Here is a 19,808-nt window from a genome sequence, read left to right as displayed (position 1 = left end):
TTTACAAATTCTAAAACGAAGATTAGACGAGAAGATACTAAACCGTGTAAATTTGAATTAACCAACCATTCCAAGTCAAATACACTGTACATTGCATGGTCTGACAGGACGGCAGTAATAACTACCCACCAGGATGGTTGTGTTCTTAGTTTAAGTACGGCTATTATGATCACCAAATATACCTCAAACACTGAACCAGTTCCACATGGCAATTATTAAAATACACCTTAGAAATACTTATTGCTAAATACTTTTGGGGGGAGGGAGGTGTAGAGAGAAAAATAATTAAGTCTTCTTTTCTTACTTGATGACCACAGCGGCATATGGGCTAGAATACAGTACTTCCTGTCTTTTCACTCAATTTGTTATAAGCATATTATTCAGGCGACCCAATTTTTAAATTAATAAAGAAATTAAATTGCACAAAACAGGAACCCTTTCTCTGGTTTTCCAGGGGGACTCATGCTGAGGGATGCAGAACTTGAGCACTCAGTCCCATCTGTACTACAGCAGCTGCTTACTGCTTGCTAGCCCACTTTTGGCTCATCTATGGAGTAGCAATAATCAGGGTTCAAGAGAACACATTATCTTACTCTCCTGTCCCAAAGCATTTGGTGTGGCAGCCTCTTTATACAATTAGGTGAGAAAGAAGTAGTTCCTACTAGTGGAAGAAAGCAGTACAACAGCAAGGCTTCAGAGCAGAAAGTAGGGTGTGAACCCTGGATATGGGACTGTCGTTATGGATTCTAATCAAGACCTACTGCCCTGCACCATATATCTGGTTTCTCCTTAAAAGGGACAAGGAAAGAAATAAGACATTGGGTGTGTCAGACACATCAACAGGTGGAGCTGAGGATGTCTTTGTGGTGAAAGTGGAATACTTCTGAATTACTTCATTTTGGTATTGGTCTTAAATCCCTCCTCTTTCTTCACATGTAGTAGATGAATCCTACAGATCTCTGCAGGCTCGACTGTAAAATGAAAGTCTCTAACCTAACTTTCCTTTTGTCAAAGTCTTCAATTCTTTTTTATTTTTTTTTATTTTTTTGCTGGGGGAGGGGAGGAGATAAGATTCTCAATTCTTAGTTAGAGAGTAACAGATATTCGTTCTATGAGAACTGGTACAAAATTAGGATGCAATTCTCATTTAAATATGAAATTCCAAACAGACATGAGACTAAAACATAAAACTCAGTTACCTGAAATCGTCCTATATGCCCTTGTAGCTCCATTTGTGTCCCTTCGTTAATATCGATATCGAATTCACCTAACACACCTAATGAAACAGACATGAGAGGATACAATACCTGGGTGTTTTTTCTTTTAATTAAAAACACTTATGGTTTAGTATTTTACATTTAACTAATAGAGCTGGTCAGAAAACGTCCATCAAAATGAAATTTTGACAAAACTTTTGCACAAACATTTTTGTGAAGAATGTGTTCAGATCTAGCTGTAGCTACTAGGATATATACGATTATGTAATAACATTATTTATTGAGTAATACTATATGCATTTTTTAAAATAAAGTTTTGGGGTGAATTTCAGCACTTATGAAAAAAATGAAGCCTTGACAAAGAACTGGCAGTTGTTGTGCTAGTCTTTCCACATAGCTAAACCAATAAACTTCAGTTACGACCTACAGCACTGTACGGCCATTGTAATTCTAGTCACAGGCCCCTCGTGAGGAAACACTGCCAATCATGACTAAACATAGTATGGTGAATTTGGGAGGAGCCCAAATATGTCCACAAGGGTGGTCTAGAGAAGACCACCAAACCCAGCACAATAGTGAATAGATACTTTCATGAAGGTAGATCCTCAGACAGAGGAGGTTAGTGCACTAACCTACAGTATCGCCCCCCCAAAAAAACTTTATAAATAAAAATGTAGGAAACATTAATTACCACCAACTAGGAAAAAAAACTAGATTATTTTAGGCAAATAAGTTCCTGTGCCTCAGTTTTCTCAGTTGTAAAGTGGACTGGCTGAACAATCCCCTTGTATCTACCTCCCAATTGCATTGTGAAGATGAATTGTAGTAGGCTAATATTAGAACACTGAAAGCACTGTAGAAGTATTAGGTATTATTATGCAAATGCAGCAGGAAAGTCAAGCCTACATCAACATATTGTGGATTCCACATCCACTGCCAACCTACCATTCTTTGCCTCAATAATAATTATTTCCCATGTCTCTTTCCAAAGCCATACATTCCAATAAGATACCATTTTTAACAGATTTTCCATGATGCATTTTATTCCTTTGACAGTACATCAAAAGAATCAAGCTTATGTGACTAAGTCAGACAAGTATAACAAAATTGGATTTTTTGCGATTTAAGATATAACCCTACCAGGCAGAGCTGCTTTGCTGATTATTCCTGTCAGAAAGGCTAGTTCCTGAAGTGATCCTGCACTGACATCTTGACACCGCAAGATTGCCTGAATAGTATCTGAATGGGATATTAGAAACTGCAAAACCTAAACCACAGAAAGGGGGAAGGAAAACATGAGTGATGAAAAAATTGAATAGTAATCTAATAAATAAAATCAGAATTATTACTTTAAGAACTTCAGTGCAATTTCTCATATTGGTGAGAACATTATAAAGAAAATGTTACTGACAGAACAAATATTATACATAATCTGGCAGCAAACAGGATATCATCAACCAATATTGGACACCGAAAGATCATTCTTGGCCTCTTAGCTTACCTGTCCAGCTGCCTGCAGATGTTGTGCCATGCTGGATGTGAGGATCACCTGGCACAGCTGGAGGGCTGGGAGAAGAATCTGGCGATAGCGCTCCACAGGAGCGGGAATGAAGACAGGCGGATCTCTCATTCCAAACATTCTGAAGAGATTTAAGATGAAGGGTATCAATAGTTGAAGGAAACTGGAGGCTACAAAAACAATTTACAAGCACCCCAAAGGGTACGGAAACATCACAGTACTCAATAATAGCTTCTTAGTTAAAGCTGTTAGCTTTCCAGTATAAGGCCAATTTCACACAGATCCCTTTTTAACTTCCTCAGAAAGCTGCTTTAGATCTGAAGTTTCCCATGCATTCTCTAGCTAGAAGACCATGTTTCTTTGAAAATGTCCAGATTAATCAGATGGACTTGGTCTAGAAACAGCAGATTTGTTTTCCTCAGTTGTCCTCAGTGAAAACAAGCGGCTTCAGAAACACTCCTTTCAGGTTCCAACAGAGCATGTAAACTCCAGCTGATATAGTTAGACCTCAGTGCTTACTGAAACCCCCCTATGCCCCCCCCCACCTTTTTTTTTTACGTTTCTAGTTCTTTTTGTTGCAAAGATTGCCTTGGAAATGTAAAGTGAGTATCAGGGTTGGAAATTAGTCAAGATGTTTTTTCCTAAACATACAAGTTACTCCTTTTCTTCCCCCAGCCACCTCACAACCAAAAGTTGCACATTGTGTCCCCACCCCAACAGATACTGGCCATCTGAGCTCCTGCTCCTGGTTGCTAGCACCTTAAAAATAATTTGACATACAAACTTCCTGCTGAGAAAGTTAGGCAGTGTTTAGGTTACTCTAATTAACCAATTTAACAACACTGTACAACTCCATGGAGTTCACAGAATCACAGAATATCAGGGTTGGAAGGGACCTCAGGAGGTCATCTAGTCCAACCCCCTGCTCAAAGCAGGACCAATCCCAATTTTTTGTCCCAGATCCCTAAATGGCCCCCTCAAAGATTGAACTCACAACCCTGTGTTTAGCAGGCCAATGCTCAAACCACTGAGCTATCCCTCCCCCCAAGTTGCTGTGTCACATATTACAAATATCATGAAACAACTTGGAAATTAAATTTACTTCAATATTATATGTTCTGTGTGTTCTTAGAGGAAGGAAGAAGAGAATGCATCAAACACAGGCTCTAACCACCACCTTCAAACCACCTCCAATCCCTCAAAAATTAAGTCTATAATATATAGAAAAATGGTTTAAACAACACTAATTTTCGCTGCTGTAGATTTCAGCAACTTCAGCTCTAAACTAGCAGAACCTAATTTATGTTTAAAAAATTCTGGACTACTTTCCACAGAATCAGATAAGCTAGAGGGCTTTATATCCTGGAGCCAACTGGAAAGTACCATAATTTACCCCTTTATGCCTGGTAAACGGGAATTTTCCATGCCAATAAGACAGCTTGAATTTAGCTACTGAAAAGTTAAACAGAGAAAACATTTTTAACACAAGGATGAAAGACTGCAAAAGTCAGTGATTTTCGCATCCTCCAAGAATGGGTTTTATGGTCTAGCACTCAGTTAAAGGACCAATTCCATGGACACCTACCCCTGATGATGTGTCTCTGGTCGCATGTCATATACCTGACACTGTGCAAGCCTCACAATCACTCCAGACCTCAGCAACTCTAATGCCCCCTGTTGGATTTTAGCCACTCTAGTCAAGAATGCCTAGAATATAGAAGAGAACAGGGAAAAAACAGTCATGCAAACTTACAGTGAGACTCCATTTATAGGTTTCAGAGTGGTAGCTGTGTTAGTCTGTATCAGTAAAAAGAATGAGGAGTACTTGTGGCACCTTAGAGACTAACAAATTTATCTGGGCATAAGCTTTCATGGGCTAAAACCCACTTCATCAGATGCATGCAGTGGAAAATACAGTAGAAAGATAGACAGACAGACAGACAGAGAACATGAAAAAATGGGGGTTGCCATACCAGTTGACAAGAAGGTGTGAGTAACAGTAGCGGAAAAATTAGCAGGTGGAAATAGTCACATCAGCCACACCATCAGGGGCTCATTCACCTGCACATCTACCAATGTGATATATGCCATCATGTGCCAGCAATGCCCCTCTGCCATGTACATTGGCCAGGCCGGACAGTCTTTATGCAAAAGAATAAATGGACACAAATCAGACATCAAGAATTGTAACATTCAAAAACCAGTCGGAGAACACTTCAACCTCCCTGGACACTCAATCACAGACCTAAAAGTCACAATTCTTCAACAAAAAAAACTTCAAAAACAGACTCCAATGAAAAACTGCAGAACTGGAATTAATTTGCAAACTGGACACCATTAAATTAGGCTTGAATAAAGACTGGGAGTGGATGGGTCATTACACAAACTAAAAACTATTTCCACCTGCTAATTTTTCCCCTACTGTTACTCACACCTTCTTGTCAACTGTTTGAAATAGGCCATCCTGATTATCACTACAAAAGGTTTTTTTATTTTTTTCCTCCTGCTGATAATAGCCCACCTTAATTGATTAGTCTCATTAGAGTTGGTATGGCAACCCCCTTTCTTCCATGTTCTCTCTCTCTCATTTCTATTCCTACTGTATTTTCCACTGCATGCATCTGATGAAGTGGGTTTTAGCCCACGAAAGCTTACGCCCAAATAAATTTGTTAGTCTCTAAGGTGCCACAAGTACTCCATTTATATTAATGTTCTTGCCCTCCTTGCTTTCAACAGTATCCCAAAACATATCTATTGTATGCAGAACAACTTTTGCTGTTGTTGAAAATACCATAAATTGAAAACATATTGATGAAACAGAAAGGCCCATATGGTTTTTAAATATGTCATCTGTTAATTGGACATGCACTCTTATCAAGAACGTGAAGCTCAAGAAAGCAACTTTCGTTTGTGAAGAAAACAGTCCCGGGTGAGCTCTTACCATTTTGGATTCATAGGTGTAAAGAGCTTTAAGTAAAGGAGGTTGAGGCGTGAGTAAGCTCTGAAGAGTGAAGTCATCATCTGCTAGGCTATCCACAAGCACCTTCAGGTAGCCACTGTTGGAGAGATACAAGAGCCATTGCTGCTGCTTGTCTACTGAGACAATGCGATCAAGTAAAGCCAGTGCTAGCATCTAAAAATAATAAACAAAAAAATAATTAAATCAATTAGCCAGAATGCTGAGATTTCTAATACATGCCTCGAGACAGGCAACATGCTTATATACTGAAATTCACACCTTATTTTGGTCCATTGTTTGTAGAAACCTCTTAACAAAACTGAATATATTTTTTCCCCACACACTAACCTGTTCTTTTATTTGGAAGTTATTGCACCATCTAGTTCGTGGGGTTTTAATACAGAGAAAACCAACTTGACTCCCTTTGTTGTTTATGGCTCTATCTAGCAAAACTAATACTTAGAATATCTTCAAAATGCTTCCAAACACTATAGGGACACTTATCTACTTGAAAATAATATTTGTTATTATTTTTTTTTTTTTAAGTCTACTCTTGTTACAAGTAGCATATAACCTCACTATATCTGAAAAATAAGTGAAAACATTTTCTCTTCAGTTTCTTTACTGGCACATTTGACAAAACTACCTGTCTTGTCATTTTCACTCCTTCCCCTGGATCTTTCATACAGCAAGAGGAGAAAGAGAAATGTTTTAAAAAATTGAAAATACGATGGTATAAATCACTAAGTTAGGACAATGAAATACCTGAAGCTATCTTTAAACACAGTTTTTGAAAATGATAAAGTCCCTGTGAGGATTTTATTCACATTTTATAAGTAAGGAAACAGACACAAGGAAATCAAGAGATTTGCCCAAGATCAAACAGCAGGTCAATATCAGATCTAGACATGGGATTCAGCAAGTCCTAGCTTCCAGTCCTGTGCTTTGTCCTCTAGACCATACTACCTCTGCAACAGCATTAACAATGGCCCTGCTTCTACACAGCTAGCAGGGTGAGTTCACACATTGCTTTGAGCTGTAGCTCACGAAAGCTTATGCTCAGATAAATTGGTTAGCCTCTAAGGTGCCACAAGTACTCCTTTTCTTTTTGCGAATACAGACTAACACGGCTGTTACTCTGAAACATACCAAAATAATGTTTTTTTATAAAAATATATCTAAATTGTCGAGTGATTTTTTATTTCAGTAGATATTTGTAATACTCACCAAATTACAATTTAAAAAAATTATCAAATGTTCACCGAAATAGTTGAAAAGCTTCCCTTAAAAAAAAAAACAAAAAAAACCACAACTTTAGGCTACAAGGGAATAGATTCATTTACCCGGCCTATCTCATGGCCATCACAGGCATCTCTGCAGACCACCTCCATGAGGGCAGCACCGTAGCTTTCAATAATTGCCATGTTTTCTCGCTGCAGTTTACTGAATGCATCTTCTGGAGCTGTCAGACGTTCCCACATTGTTTTCTTGGCTATAAAAAAAGTGAGAAAAATAGAATTAAAGGAGATGCAGAAGGATGAAGTGGTTTGATGCAGCAAAACAGAAGCCACTTCTTTCAGGACATTAAAGTAGTCATAATCTATACATAATCTCAGTAACGGGGCGGTGGGGGGGGAAGCGCGCTGCTGAAGTGACAAGGTTCCTGTACAAATATATTTGGTCCTAAAATCAGTTACTCTGGCCAGAACATCCAAGTAGGGGGTGTGTGTATACATGTATGTATATCTCCCCTCCCCTCAGATGGTCTGGTCAGGAAAACTTACTGTAGGATAAAATACATATACATGCATAGGAGCTGGAACTAGGGGCATGGGGGTGGGGGGGTGCCTGGCTTGAAGTGGTTTCCATTATATACAGGATTTACAGTTTGGTTCAATGGCTCACAGCACCCCCACTATAAAAATTGTTCCAGCGCCCCTGTACACATGCAAACTCTTTCAACTGAACCTAAAAACTTCAACTGAGATCAAAGCAATCAATCTTAAGGGAAGCAAACAAGATGCATCCAGTGGAAAATAGTTATGTCCAAAGCAATCAATAAACTGTAAAGGAACTGTAACAATTTTACTGACACTTTCAATCACTGCAATTCCCAGCACTAATAAAATCATAGTGGTGGTAGTCTGAATGACCAGGCATAAGAACGAAGCTTGATTTCTGATCCTGATCCCTTGCTCCGAGATTCAGCAGTGGCTAGGAATATTGAAGAGGCAAAGAATTCAGCCCTTAGACAGAAAGAGTGTGGCTGGCACCAGTAGCCCTGCTGATTGCTTAAGGAGCAGTCTTGATTAGCTTTGAAAATGAGTTCCTTTCAAGTCATCTTCAGCTAGAGGAAAAAAAGCAGCACCAAAGAGCAGTAAGAGGTTCCTGTAGTTCCAAATGAAACATTGAGAGAGTACATAAGCAGGAGTGCACAGAATGTTTTCCAATAGCTTCCAACAATGTTAACAAATTTAATAAATTTCCAACAGGCCCTGAGACCTTTCACAGATTTGTAATTATGGTTCACTCCTCGTTAAATGGACACCGAATAACAAATCACATATTTTAGTCCTTGATATCAGGAAATCCAAAGCTCATGGTACAGAATACATTTTGAATGAATACTTAGAAATGGCCGTTGACAATTCTCTGTCCCGACTTAATTCTAACACAGTGGGATAACAAACAGCACTGGGTTTGATACACAATTGGTCATCTTTTTCTCAAAACACAATTGTATCCTACCTGCTTCTAAGGTGTCTGGTTCATCTGGTCTCTGGGCAATCTGTAAGTAATAAAGCAGTGATCCATACAGATGTGTTCTCACTCGTTGGAATCCACCACCTGGTCATAAGAAACAGTTATTTTTAACAGGGAACAAATTGGTATAAGTGAAATTATTATTCTATTAATACCATCTGGACCCCCCACTTAATTTATCTTCGCAGTGCTAGTGCTGGCAGTAGCAAAACAAATGAAAAATTACGTTTTCTTATGCGAGAGCTTTGCCTTTGGCGTACCGATCCAGGGTTACGAGAATGAGTTTAGCAAAGCAATGTCTTGTCTGATAAGCTATAACCACTGCAATATTCAATCCCCTTTTATACATACACACTATATAGCCCTCCACCTCAACGGTTCTGATTTTCAGGATAGCATGCTAAGTAACTGTCTCCTCAGAGTAACATAACTTACAGGATGTCTATAAAGGTAACTCTGAAAGGTGCACCTGTATTAATGCCATAAAGAAGTTCAATCCAGTGATTTAAGGGTGGTTCACAGTGCATTTATGCAGTCTTGGCATGTTAGAATCCACTCACAGACAGTGCAATTATTTTATGCTTTTAACGGCATACCTGTTTTCAAAATGAAATCCAATAGTTTTTTTAAGATGATATGGAGAGAAGAGTCACCAATGGAAGCAAAACCCACAGATATGCCCTCTGAACCAGGTGATGATGTGAAAGAACCATCCAGCATCAAGACATACTGGGAGTGTCCAGGTACAGGGACTGCAAGTGGCCGCTTTTGCTCAGTGCGCACAGACTGGCTAAGGTGGGCAGTGAGGGTAAACACAGCCCCTGCCACCACTGGCATTAACTCCTGAGCTGCATCATCATCTAGAATCTTAAGAGGACGGGTGGGGGGAAAAAGAGAACATGTTTGATTTCAGGAGGTACCAGACCACTTATTCAGCTGCCCATATCTACATAATTTCTGCAAGCAAAAGGAACGCATCTTAATGTTACGTTATTTGACATTTTTATTTCATTAAATTAGAAATAGAAGATTTTCTATACAAAATAAATCAATATCTGAACACAGTGTCTTTTTTCCAAAAGAGTGTAATATAATATTTTGGACTAGACTATTAGCCTTATGGTTCTCACTCCCCCAAACCACAAACATAACGACACATGTATTTGGGCAGGAAAACAGAAGGGAGAAGAGTGCAATGGCTGTATTAAAGCCTGATTTTAAATATTTCACATATAAACAAACAAGTTAGAGAAAGAACAATTCAGCCATGTTACATTTCAATATCTAAAAAAAATTCGTATTAGTAAAAGGAAAAGTTAAACAAGACACAATTTAGAAAAACTTGGTACCCATCTGAGAGCAGCCACAAGAATTCTTCAGGAAGGGGATAAAGTCAGTACTTCATTTGTCTCATTTCATTTGACCATTTAAAGGGTAAAATTACCTTCTCAGTTACTTGTTTATATAAATATCCTTTGCAACCCAAGTTCTTTTCCTAACTTGCCTTTTTATACATATAAAATGATTTGGCACATTTATTTCTTTGTTGTCTTTACAAACTGGTAAAAAGTATTCATTTGCCAAAGTTAATAAAAGCTTTAGCAAAATAAATAAATAAATAAATAGATCGCTCTTCCCTCTCTCCATAGCACATGCAATTTTTTACTAGCATAGTGATAGTGATGGAGGAAAACTGAAATACGAACACAGCCCAGTAGATGTTTTGTAGAATGGTAAAAAGATGAAATTTTCCCTTTAATGCAAAATCAAGTACCACCACAGTTCAAAAAGATGGTTGGTTTCCAAAAGAGCATTACCTTGTCATGCACATCTTGTAAGAGGTCCCGGATAACCAGCTGTCTATCTTCAGCCTGTATGAGGTCTTGTGGGCAGGCAGTGAGTATAATTTCCACCAGCTGTCTCCAGGACTCCAGTGCATGCCGCTTTGCATGGAGACACTGCAGCAATTTGTTCCGCTCCACCACATACTGCAGAATTGTGTTGATCTCCTGGACTCCCAAGAAAAGGAAATTTTAGTTAGATTATATAGCACAAGAATATGATGACAGACTGCAGCTGGCTTGTCTTACTTTATGGTCATAGTCTCTGAAAAAAACAAACCACTTAAATATCTTTAGGCTATCAGAAAAAGCAATGGGATTGTTCTTTCAATTCAATGGGATAGGGACTTTTCCAAGCAGGGTGTAAATCTACAGAGCTCTAGAGTGCTGTGCACTAACTGGCCATATGGACCCTGCTACCAGGCATTAAAAGTTCCCTCGTGTGCTTTGACCTTCTCCCATTTCAAACATCAGTAGGTCAAAGCACACAAGGGAACTTTTAGTGCATGGAGGCAGGTTCCACACAATTAGTGCACAGCAATCTCGTGTGCTGTAGATTTACACCCCAGCTTGCCGCATACTAACTCTCTACCAAGGCAAGCTCCAGGTTATTTTGACTAGACTTACCTCCATAAGTAAAGGTCTCTGTCCTATGGCTGCCATTCCTGGAAGGGCATTAACTTCTGCAACCAGAACTCTGTGAAGATACTGGAATTGAAAGAGCAGGAGAAAAAAAAAAAAAATCAAACTAACAGAATGAAAGGGGATTCCAGTATGCCTAAATACTGCCGTGTCTAGATTGTGAACTTCCCCGCTGTCTGGAAATGTTTGCAACACAAACATAGTGGATTCAGCTTAGGAGACAGCTGCACACTTAGGTCTTGTCTACACTATCAAGGTAAGTCGACCTAAGTTACGCTACTCCAGCTACAGGAGTAACATAGTTGGAGTCAACGGAGCTTAGGTCGATTTATTGCAGTGTCTACACTGCGCTGCGTTGATGGGAAACACTCTCCCATTGACTTACCATACTCATCTCGCTCTGGTGGAGTACAAGAGTTGACAGGAGACTGCTCTGTGGTTGATTTAGCAGGTCTTCACTAGACCCGCTAAATCAACCCCCGCTGCATTGATCGCAGAGGCAGCAATCCCCATTAAGTTAGACATGGCCTTAGCTTCCTTGATTTTGCATATCCCCCCTTATCTCACCCCTCTCCTATTACTGCAGCCCTTCAACTGCCCAACTTCACTCTCTCTACCCATTGTGCTTCACACCCTCCTCTCCTCACTTCCCATTCTCCTTTTCCCTAACAGTTTTCCTCTTCCTTTATCCACCCCCTCTTATTCCCACAATCCCTTCCTCTTCCCACTTCAATTGCAACTGCTCCCTACTCCAAAAAAAAAGTCCTAAAGATTTTTAAAACAATTATATTTTAAAAGACATGGAACACCCTAGAATCAACATGGCCAAGTTCTTACAATCACCCAGATCATTGTTTACATGTTGTATCCTTTCCCCAACCCTTTATCTGCTCTTTGTCTTACAGACTTTAAAGTCTTCAAGGCAGGGATTTGGTCTTCCTATATGTTCATACAGCACCCAGCACAATGGAACCATGATCCTGACTGCAGCCTTTGCATGCTACTCCAATCTATAGGTATACAAATAAGTGACAATTTAAGTCACATTATTAACAAAATTTGGGGGGAGAGGGAGTTTAGAATGGAAAAACATTGCAGAGCACAAAATCTCCCCTGACAGCATCCATCATCAGTATAACACAGATGGAGGACCAAGAGCTCTTATACAAGATATGGACATTAAAAAGAAAATCAGTTTTAAGTCTAATTAGCTCACACGATGAAACATACAACTAAAAACAGTAAAAATAACTGTGTGTTCACATACTGAAATGGCTAAACTTTCTTTTGGAGAAGGAACAACAGGTTTGGGTCTGTAAACGGAGGTAAACCTAATGGCTCTTAATATAATAACCAGGCAATTATAGTGATGTAAGTAGTTGCTAGACAAAACTTGTTTGACCTGTGTCTGAGCTAATGAAGGAGAAACAGCAAGGGTAGCAAACAAGATCCAGTTAAAACAAGTTCTGAGTGCTTCAGAACTTTCTACTCGATAATAAAGGGTAACAACAATAGCAGGTGAAATTTCTCAGAAGGTCCACAGGTAGCCAAGACTCTGGAGCACTTGGTAGAGGTGGTGGTTCTGCTCCTGGCCCTATTGTAACTGATCGCAGCTCACAGTGGATGGGAGGGTGGGGGATAGATAATAAGTGCATTGCCAATTGTTGCATGCTTGTAACGTGCTACTGAGCTGATCAGCCTTTGAACTAATAAAGATATTTTTAGTTTAATTGTCCACTATCTAAACCTCATTGGGAAGGTAAATCCCAACACAGGGGCCAGGGTCACTATCAGTGTGTACAATGACCAATAATAACAGAACCCAAACCCGACCAGCCATTTTTTTAAAATTACCAAATTAAATTTTAGACACCGTGTCTATCTTGAGACAGCACTCTCCAAACACTGCTTACCTTGACGTTGCAGATAACTTGCCCACGTGCATTCTTGTGCTCACAGTTAGCAATGACCTGCTCAACCTGAGCACGGTCAAAAAAATCCAGTTGCAAAGGTTCAGGGATCTCCTGACTGAAGTCAATGGAATCCAGAATACTCAAGATCTTCCTGCGTACTGTGGAAGAAAATGAACTATTATCCTATTCAGAAATACCAAGGACCTACTGGGACCTTAACTGACCTTTGTAAATACAATTCTTCACTTTAACAAGAAGAGCTTTCTGAGCAGCTAAGGCTATGAATCTATGTTAACAGAATAGATATTTGTCTTTTATGATTTAGATGACTAACTTATTTCTACAACGTCATTTCTCATTTTATATATGCTCATGGGCCAAAATTTTCAGGTGTGTAAAATTCAGCTCCTAAATAAAAACAGCCTGATTTTCAGAGGTGAAGAGAACTTGCAGCAACATTTGGGTGCCTGACATGTATTTAGGAGTTTAACTTTAATTACCTAGGTTTTAAAAAGAAAAAAAAAATTTTTTTTTAAACACAAATGCAAATATTTTCAGTCACAGAAACTTAATGATACTATTTAGGGGTGTGTCACAGCAAGTCGCAAAATGGTTACGTCCCAGTTCACTTGACTGCCTCCTCCTGCCTTTTGTCCTCCCTTGTGCATTACTCTTTTACCTCCTCTCCTGTTCCAGTATTTTTCCCTCATTATAAAACTGTCACTTGCTTTCTAAAATCCATTAGTTCATGCTAGATAATAGTCTGCATACTGCAATTGTTGCTGTTGCTTATGTCTCCCATTTTTCATGCTGAAGTACATCTGCTAGAGGCAGCCCTTCCTGTTCATAAGCAGAAAATCTTTATTAAGAAATAATGACTCTCCAGAGCATTTACCTTTGGAGGCAGTGTCAATGTGAAGAAATGCACTGATTGATCGACTTTCATCTTCCATCCCTCCTTCACCATCAGCTAAGGGTATTGAAATACAATAAATCAGAAAACGAAAGTAGAGAAAATATGCAAACAATTTGACCAAGCCTGAAAGGGCACATAACACGACAGCAGACCAGTCAATTTCTCACTTTTAGGTCACTACTTTTAGGATGGTAGAAAGTGAAAACAGTTATGTCTGTTCGCTGGTAACTGGTAATGTCTGTAGAATACTTTAAAGGGTTAAAACACAATGGAAATGATAAGTATTGATATTACTGTTTGGTGGCCAATGTAAAATAAATAGATGGTCTCAATCCAGTTTCTAATAATTAGACATCCACCTCACCAAAATCAGGTCAGGGTTGAGACTGGTGAAGGCAGATAGGGGAGAAACTGTTTGGTTGTGGCCCTTTCTGTGCATCTCCTCGGCTATTCCACTTATTTCATAATGTGAAGATTTCTGCTGCCACCTTTTAACATTTGTTTTGCTGAACAAAGTAAATATATAATGTGGTGACATTGTGTCTTTGAGTTGCAACATTACATCATGAGTACTGTCATGATACAATATTGTATCATAATGGTACAACCTCAAAGCCTGAAATAACTTGGGACTCGACCTGCTACAAGAGACTTGTGAAGAGTGAAACTGTGACTTTCAGCCTGGGTGAAAACCTTATCTAAACCAGCCAACAAGGAAGACGCTCCACCTGCTGGGAGATAGAAACAAGCAAGGTCTATGAGCCATCAACCTTTTATATAGGACATGATTTTACCAAATCCATCTACTTGCCTCTAAAACCAAGTGTCTAGACTAGTGGTTCTCAAACTGTGGGTCGGGACCCCCTTTGAATGGGGTTGCCAGGGCTGGCTTAGACTTGCTGGGGTCCAGGCCTGAAGCCCGAGGCCCACTGTCCAGGGCCAAAGCCAAAGCCTGAGGGCTTCAGCTTTGGCCCCTCTGCCCAGAGCGGTGAGGCTTGGGCTTTGGCCCCCCCACCCCGGGGTAGTGGGGCTCAGGGAAGTTCAGGCTTCGGTCCCTGCTCCTGGGGTTGTGAAGTAATTTTTGTTGTCAGAAGGGGGTCGCAGTGCAGTTAAGTTTGAGAACCCCTGGTCCAGACTGATACAGAAGAATGAACAGAGACGCTTCAAACTAACCAACAGCCAAACAAAAAAGAATGAAAGGGAGAAAGAGTGGAATCCTGTGTTCCATATATTGCAGTCCACATTCCTCACTCTCGCAGTGTCAATACCAAACCAAATACCAGAAAGGTTTTCAAATGTTAGATGAGAACTAAAATGTGTATGTATTAAAAGAGGAGTAATTTAAGTAAGGAAAGAGGACTCTCTCACTAGTTCAAGTCTTGGTTTCCCTATTCTCCCCCAGAATATACCCCATTTTACCTAAGTAAGGTTTTACAGGCATGTCATCCAGCAGCAGATGCAAGAGTCTCTGTGTGTGGGAACGCTGGCGGTTCAGTGATGTCACACGCAGTTCTATAGATGCAGTTTTCATCAGCCAAGACATCTGGTTTAGTGCTGAAATCTCATGTTCTAGGTAAGGGAGATACAGAAAGAATCATACAGCTGAGTAAAAACAATACTCCATATTACAAGAAAATTGTTTCTTTGTTTGGGTGGGGTTTTTTGGATGGTGTGGTTTGGATGGATGGGTTTTATAATGGCGTGTGAGAGAAGTGATTTTCAACTTAATTGAACCTGGCTAAATTGTTTCCTTACTTCTTGCTCATGAAAGGTAAGGACTGACAGAACTGTCCATCGCCAGGAATAGCTGCAGTGAGCGGTGGTCACACATGTATGCACAAAAAATTCTGACAATTAATCTCGGTCTTAACTTGCAGCACCATCTACATTGCATAGTACTCTGCCTTTTCTGAGCAAAGAGGGTCAATTCTGATCAATTATGGTGTCTTTATGATCTGAATAGATATCAACAAGGCACTAAGCAGAGACAGAAGGTACTCAGCCTAAGTCTATACTTACAGCTGCAAGGAGAGCACACACTGGACACCCAGTCAGCATTGGTGTAAACAGCAGTGTAGATGGTGAGGCATGGCTTAGATGAGTAGAGTAGAGGAGTTGAGCAGAGCACCCTACATGCCTGAACCCCATAGATATATACCATGAATGGGCTCTCTACAAGCCCAAGCAGTGCCTCCCGTATCTGTAGCGTCCCACTGCCTCCGGACTGCCAGGGCCTTTCCCTGCCACAATGAGAAAGGCTCTCACAGCAGGGATAGGCTCTGTCAAGGTGGAAAGAGTAGGGAAAGGCTCCGGCAGAAGGGAAAGGCTCCAGCAGGGAGAAGCTGACAGAGCCTTTCCCCACAGCCTCCCTGCTGCTGGAACCTTTCATTGCAGCATGTAGCTACACATGTAGTGTCTCTACTTTACCCACTGCCATTAGTTAAACTTCACCAGGCTTGAACTGTCGTCTCCAGAAATCTTCATGTTCTATGTTCATCTAATTTAGGATTGTAAAATCTTTGAGCGAGACACTGTTTTTTAATCTCTAAAAAGGATTATCCAAAGTCATGGCACTATATACACATTCACTAACAAACAGTAAATTAATACACTGCATCACCTCGACTAGCCTTTGTTATGTCCAATTAATTTTTAAACTTATTCTCATTATTACAGCTGAGAAATACCTTTAGAAACATTAAAATGTACGTATTATTAAAAAATTAATGCCAGCACTAGAAATAATCTCAGCCAATTATTCATAACAAGGAAGCCCTTCATAACATTTCATAAAATTCATACTTGGCATGGTGCAACGAACAATTCTTCACTTCCTGGCTCTACCTGGATCCACAAGCCTTCCCCACTTTTCAGAATGTAAGATTCCATAGTAGGATCTAACAGATTTGTAATGGAAGTGAAACTTACAAATACTCTAGACTTTTGTGGGATTCGCAAAGTAAACAGGGATGAACTGCAGACCACAATAAAATATTTTGAGAAAAAAAATGTATCTTGAAATGTGTCTCTCTCTTCCATGCCTACTCAGTCTGCAAACTTGATATGATGGTATACAACAGCTTCCCAATTAGTTTGGATTTCAGACTAACTAATCCAAGGAGATTACTTGGCTAAATCAACAAGTCAGCAGACAGGTTGGATTAAATCCATTCAATCAAGAATTTACCTAGAACCTTGACTCCTCCCAGTATCAAAGAGATAAACTTAATTTTAAATTAACATGAATTTTTCTTCTAAATAAAGAAAAGTTTTACCTTTGATAGAAAATGGCAAATGCTGCAACTGAGAGAATAAGAAATCCTGGCTGGTCCTCAAATATCTCATAGTTGGACCTGATGTATCTGAGCATGCACACAACTGATAGATCACCTGATAATGGAACAAAAGTAAGAGTTTAATTTCTGTTCCAAATTTAAAAGACACCAAGTCAAAAGAAAAATAAAATACATGACTTAACTAATACTGTGTCTGTGTTTAAAACAAACATCCCATCGGTCTACTCCAAGGCTGAATAAATCACTTATAGCAAACACCAGATTGTCACACCATTGAAGGACTAGATGAACAGGTAGATAATTAGCTTCTGTTCATACATGCTGTGGCACCATATAAGCACCATCCTGTTCTCTTAGCTGGGAAGGTATGGAGGCTTCTCAATTCTTGGATCCACCAAAGGAAGGAACTATATCCCATGTCTCTTTCCTTCTGTGACATGTCTTCCTTCCTGACTTTAGAACCAATTCGAATGAATTCCATTTGAAGTCATTTTTATTTCGAAAGGCTTTTAGCATGACATGTTGATTTATTTATATTTTTTATCTGATTTGATTTTATATGCAAGGCACCTAGCTCATCAATGATGCATACATGCCTAATTAAATTATGTCCATTTAGAGTACAATTATTTGTCATTGCTGCAAAGTTAAGGGGAGACGCTCCACACACTTTACAAGTAAGGATTAGTCTTAATTTTTATTCTCTAGGCAAACAATTGATGGTGCAAAAATAGAGTAACACACTCCTTGTTTAATTAACCAGCCACACACTAGTAGGAGAAACACAAATCAAAGGTTGCTTTATAAAGAGTATCCATTTACTAACTTTGACGTGATTGCAGATTTTTTATATTGTAAATGTGCAGTAATCCATTTTTACATACTGATGGGTAGAAGGAGTAAAAGTTTTAGTATGTAAAAAAATCTAGCATAAACATTTTGAAACAAAAACTGTATCAAATCACAACCACCTCTGTGCTCATTACTAACCAAGTTTCAGCTTCTGCCAACCCTGTTTCAGCTTCTGCCAACACAAAATATTCTGTATAAAATACCTGATAACACAGTTCTGCAAGATGGGGAGATTCTTGCACTGCTGTAGGGCCCGTCCTTGTTTCAGTCCCTTTCTCCAGTATATTCAAGATAGCATGAAGGCAAGTTCTGGGGCAACCCAAGACACCTTAAAATAGAAGATTTTTTTTTAGCATTGGTTGACTTTCATAAATATCATTAACATGCATAGCTTACATATTCACCCTCACACAGACCATACACTGCACACACAGTTCCATGCATCAGCATTACAAAATCCGGCAGAGATTTCAGTATGGTAATATAAACTGAAGTGGGAATTGCACCTTATTAAAATTCATAAGAAAATGTTTGACAGACACTTTTTTTGCATTAGTAAAGAGAGAACAAATAGTCCCATATATGTCAAACAGTTTATTTAAGACCATTTTCCTTCAATGCTATTAAAAAACTGTGAATTCAACAAGTTTTTAATATTCTTGATAAATTGCATAAGAATTTGGGATTCCTGCTCTCTACCAAGCTTTGAATTATTGGTCAATATTCCATTGAAAGGAGAGTTGAATACTCTTGTCTTCCATTGATTATATCGTGAAATTTACATGGTTAAACTTGCACACCAACCAAGAAAAAATGATTCAATGTGAAAATGGAGCCCTTTCTTTTCATTCTTTTTTTAATCACTATCTCCTTCAAATGATAAAAAGAGCAAGTTCCATGCCTGTAGTTTCAGAATCTGGTTGAAGAGTAGGATGGGGAGGAAACATCACTAATCATATTTGTTAATCTATGGCATGATAATCACCGAACTTGTAAAATGATTAATAGTATCTAAATAATAATGAACAGTCTATAGTGAGATATAAGAAATTAAGGATTTGAGATGGCAACGTAAACCATGAGAGCAAAGCATCATAAGCATCCCAATGTGAAATGTTTTGTTTAACTGCTGCACACAGATATGCACATCTATCACTTCCTACCAGAAAGAACTGAAATAAAACAAACCAAGAGATCCTAAATATATTCAAGGTATTCTCTTGAAAATCATTCTTTAAATATCTCCATTCATCAGAAGAACAGAATTTTTTTTTTCCATGCTAGAGTCAGATTCAACACAATTTACTTAAACCGTTAAACCAAAAACATAATGTTCACCTGGACTGAAATCTCCATACCTGTTTTCAATGCTAAATGAGTTTTAGAAAGTCAAACATATAAATACTTGTGGAGTGTCATAATAAATTGAAGATCTACTTAATGTCATAATGATGTAAAAGTACTTTGCACCTAGGTCAGAATGGAGACATTCAAGATGACTATATTAAGTGCCTCTAGCTTTCCTGGTAAGGCCACCTGTGGATAAGATCAAGTAGTTTACATAACTGGCCATTGTTAAGCTATTATACAGTAGACGCTTGTTTGCAGCAACACCTTGTAAGTGCCACCACCGCATGCGAGCAACATTTCCGCTGGGAACACTTTCCCCATATGAATTGTCAATGCTCCACATAACAGCCACTTAGGAGCAACATAGCAAAAGTGCACCGTTATGTTGCTACTAATGAGAGTCTACTGTATTTTGAAACTGCCAAACCCACTGTCAGCAAGTAAAAGTGACCTGCAAGTGGGAAAAAAGGACTCATTTCCTTATGTGTCTTTTTGGTGCATAAATATATTATTTTTTTCACATTATAAATTCAGGTTCCA

At 39.0% G+C, this 19,808-nt stretch overlaps 1 protein-coding gene across 3 annotated transcripts in view; it reads right to left on the bottom strand.

Annotated features, from left to right (window-relative positions):
• The window catches only part of NUP205 (nucleoporin 205), a 73,635-nt gene that overhangs the window by 11,151 nt on the left and 42,676 nt on the right, over nt 1–19,808 (bottom strand). For all 3 annotated transcript variants that reach the window (XM_077831727.1, XM_077831732.1, XM_077831737.1), the window contains exons 22-36: nt 18,122–18,246; nt 17,046–17,160; nt 15,190–15,339; nt 13,750–13,824; nt 12,855–13,012; nt 10,927–11,007; nt 10,276–10,467; nt 9,055–9,325; nt 8,444–8,542; nt 7,039–7,187; nt 5,678–5,869; nt 4,322–4,443; nt 2,719–2,857; nt 2,358–2,484; nt 1,200–1,276 (exon numbers count right to left, since the gene is read on the bottom strand). In XM_077831727.1, the coding sequence (XP_077687853.1) occupies nt 1,200–1,276; nt 2,358–2,484; nt 2,719–2,857; nt 4,322–4,443; nt 5,678–5,869; nt 7,039–7,187; nt 8,444–8,542; nt 9,055–9,325; nt 10,276–10,467; nt 10,927–11,007; nt 12,855–13,012; nt 13,750–13,824; nt 15,190–15,339; nt 17,046–17,160; nt 18,122–18,246 (2,072 nt within the window). The remainder of the gene's footprint in view (nt 1–1,199; nt 1,277–2,357; nt 2,485–2,718; nt 2,858–4,321; nt 4,444–5,677; nt 5,870–7,038; nt 7,188–8,443; nt 8,543–9,054; nt 9,326–10,275; nt 10,468–10,926; nt 11,008–12,854; nt 13,013–13,749; nt 13,825–15,189; nt 15,340–17,045; nt 17,161–18,121; nt 18,247–19,808) is intronic.

Source organism: Eretmochelys imbricata, chromosome 1 (genome assembly GCF_965152235.1).
Source record: "Eretmochelys imbricata isolate rEreImb1 chromosome 1, rEreImb1.hap1, whole genome shotgun sequence".
In the NCBI taxonomy this organism is placed as follows: domain Eukaryota; kingdom Metazoa; phylum Chordata; order Testudines; family Cheloniidae; genus Eretmochelys; species Eretmochelys imbricata.
The sequence above is the reverse complement of the archived record's forward strand: the minus strand, read 5'-3'. Positions and strand labels throughout refer to the sequence as shown.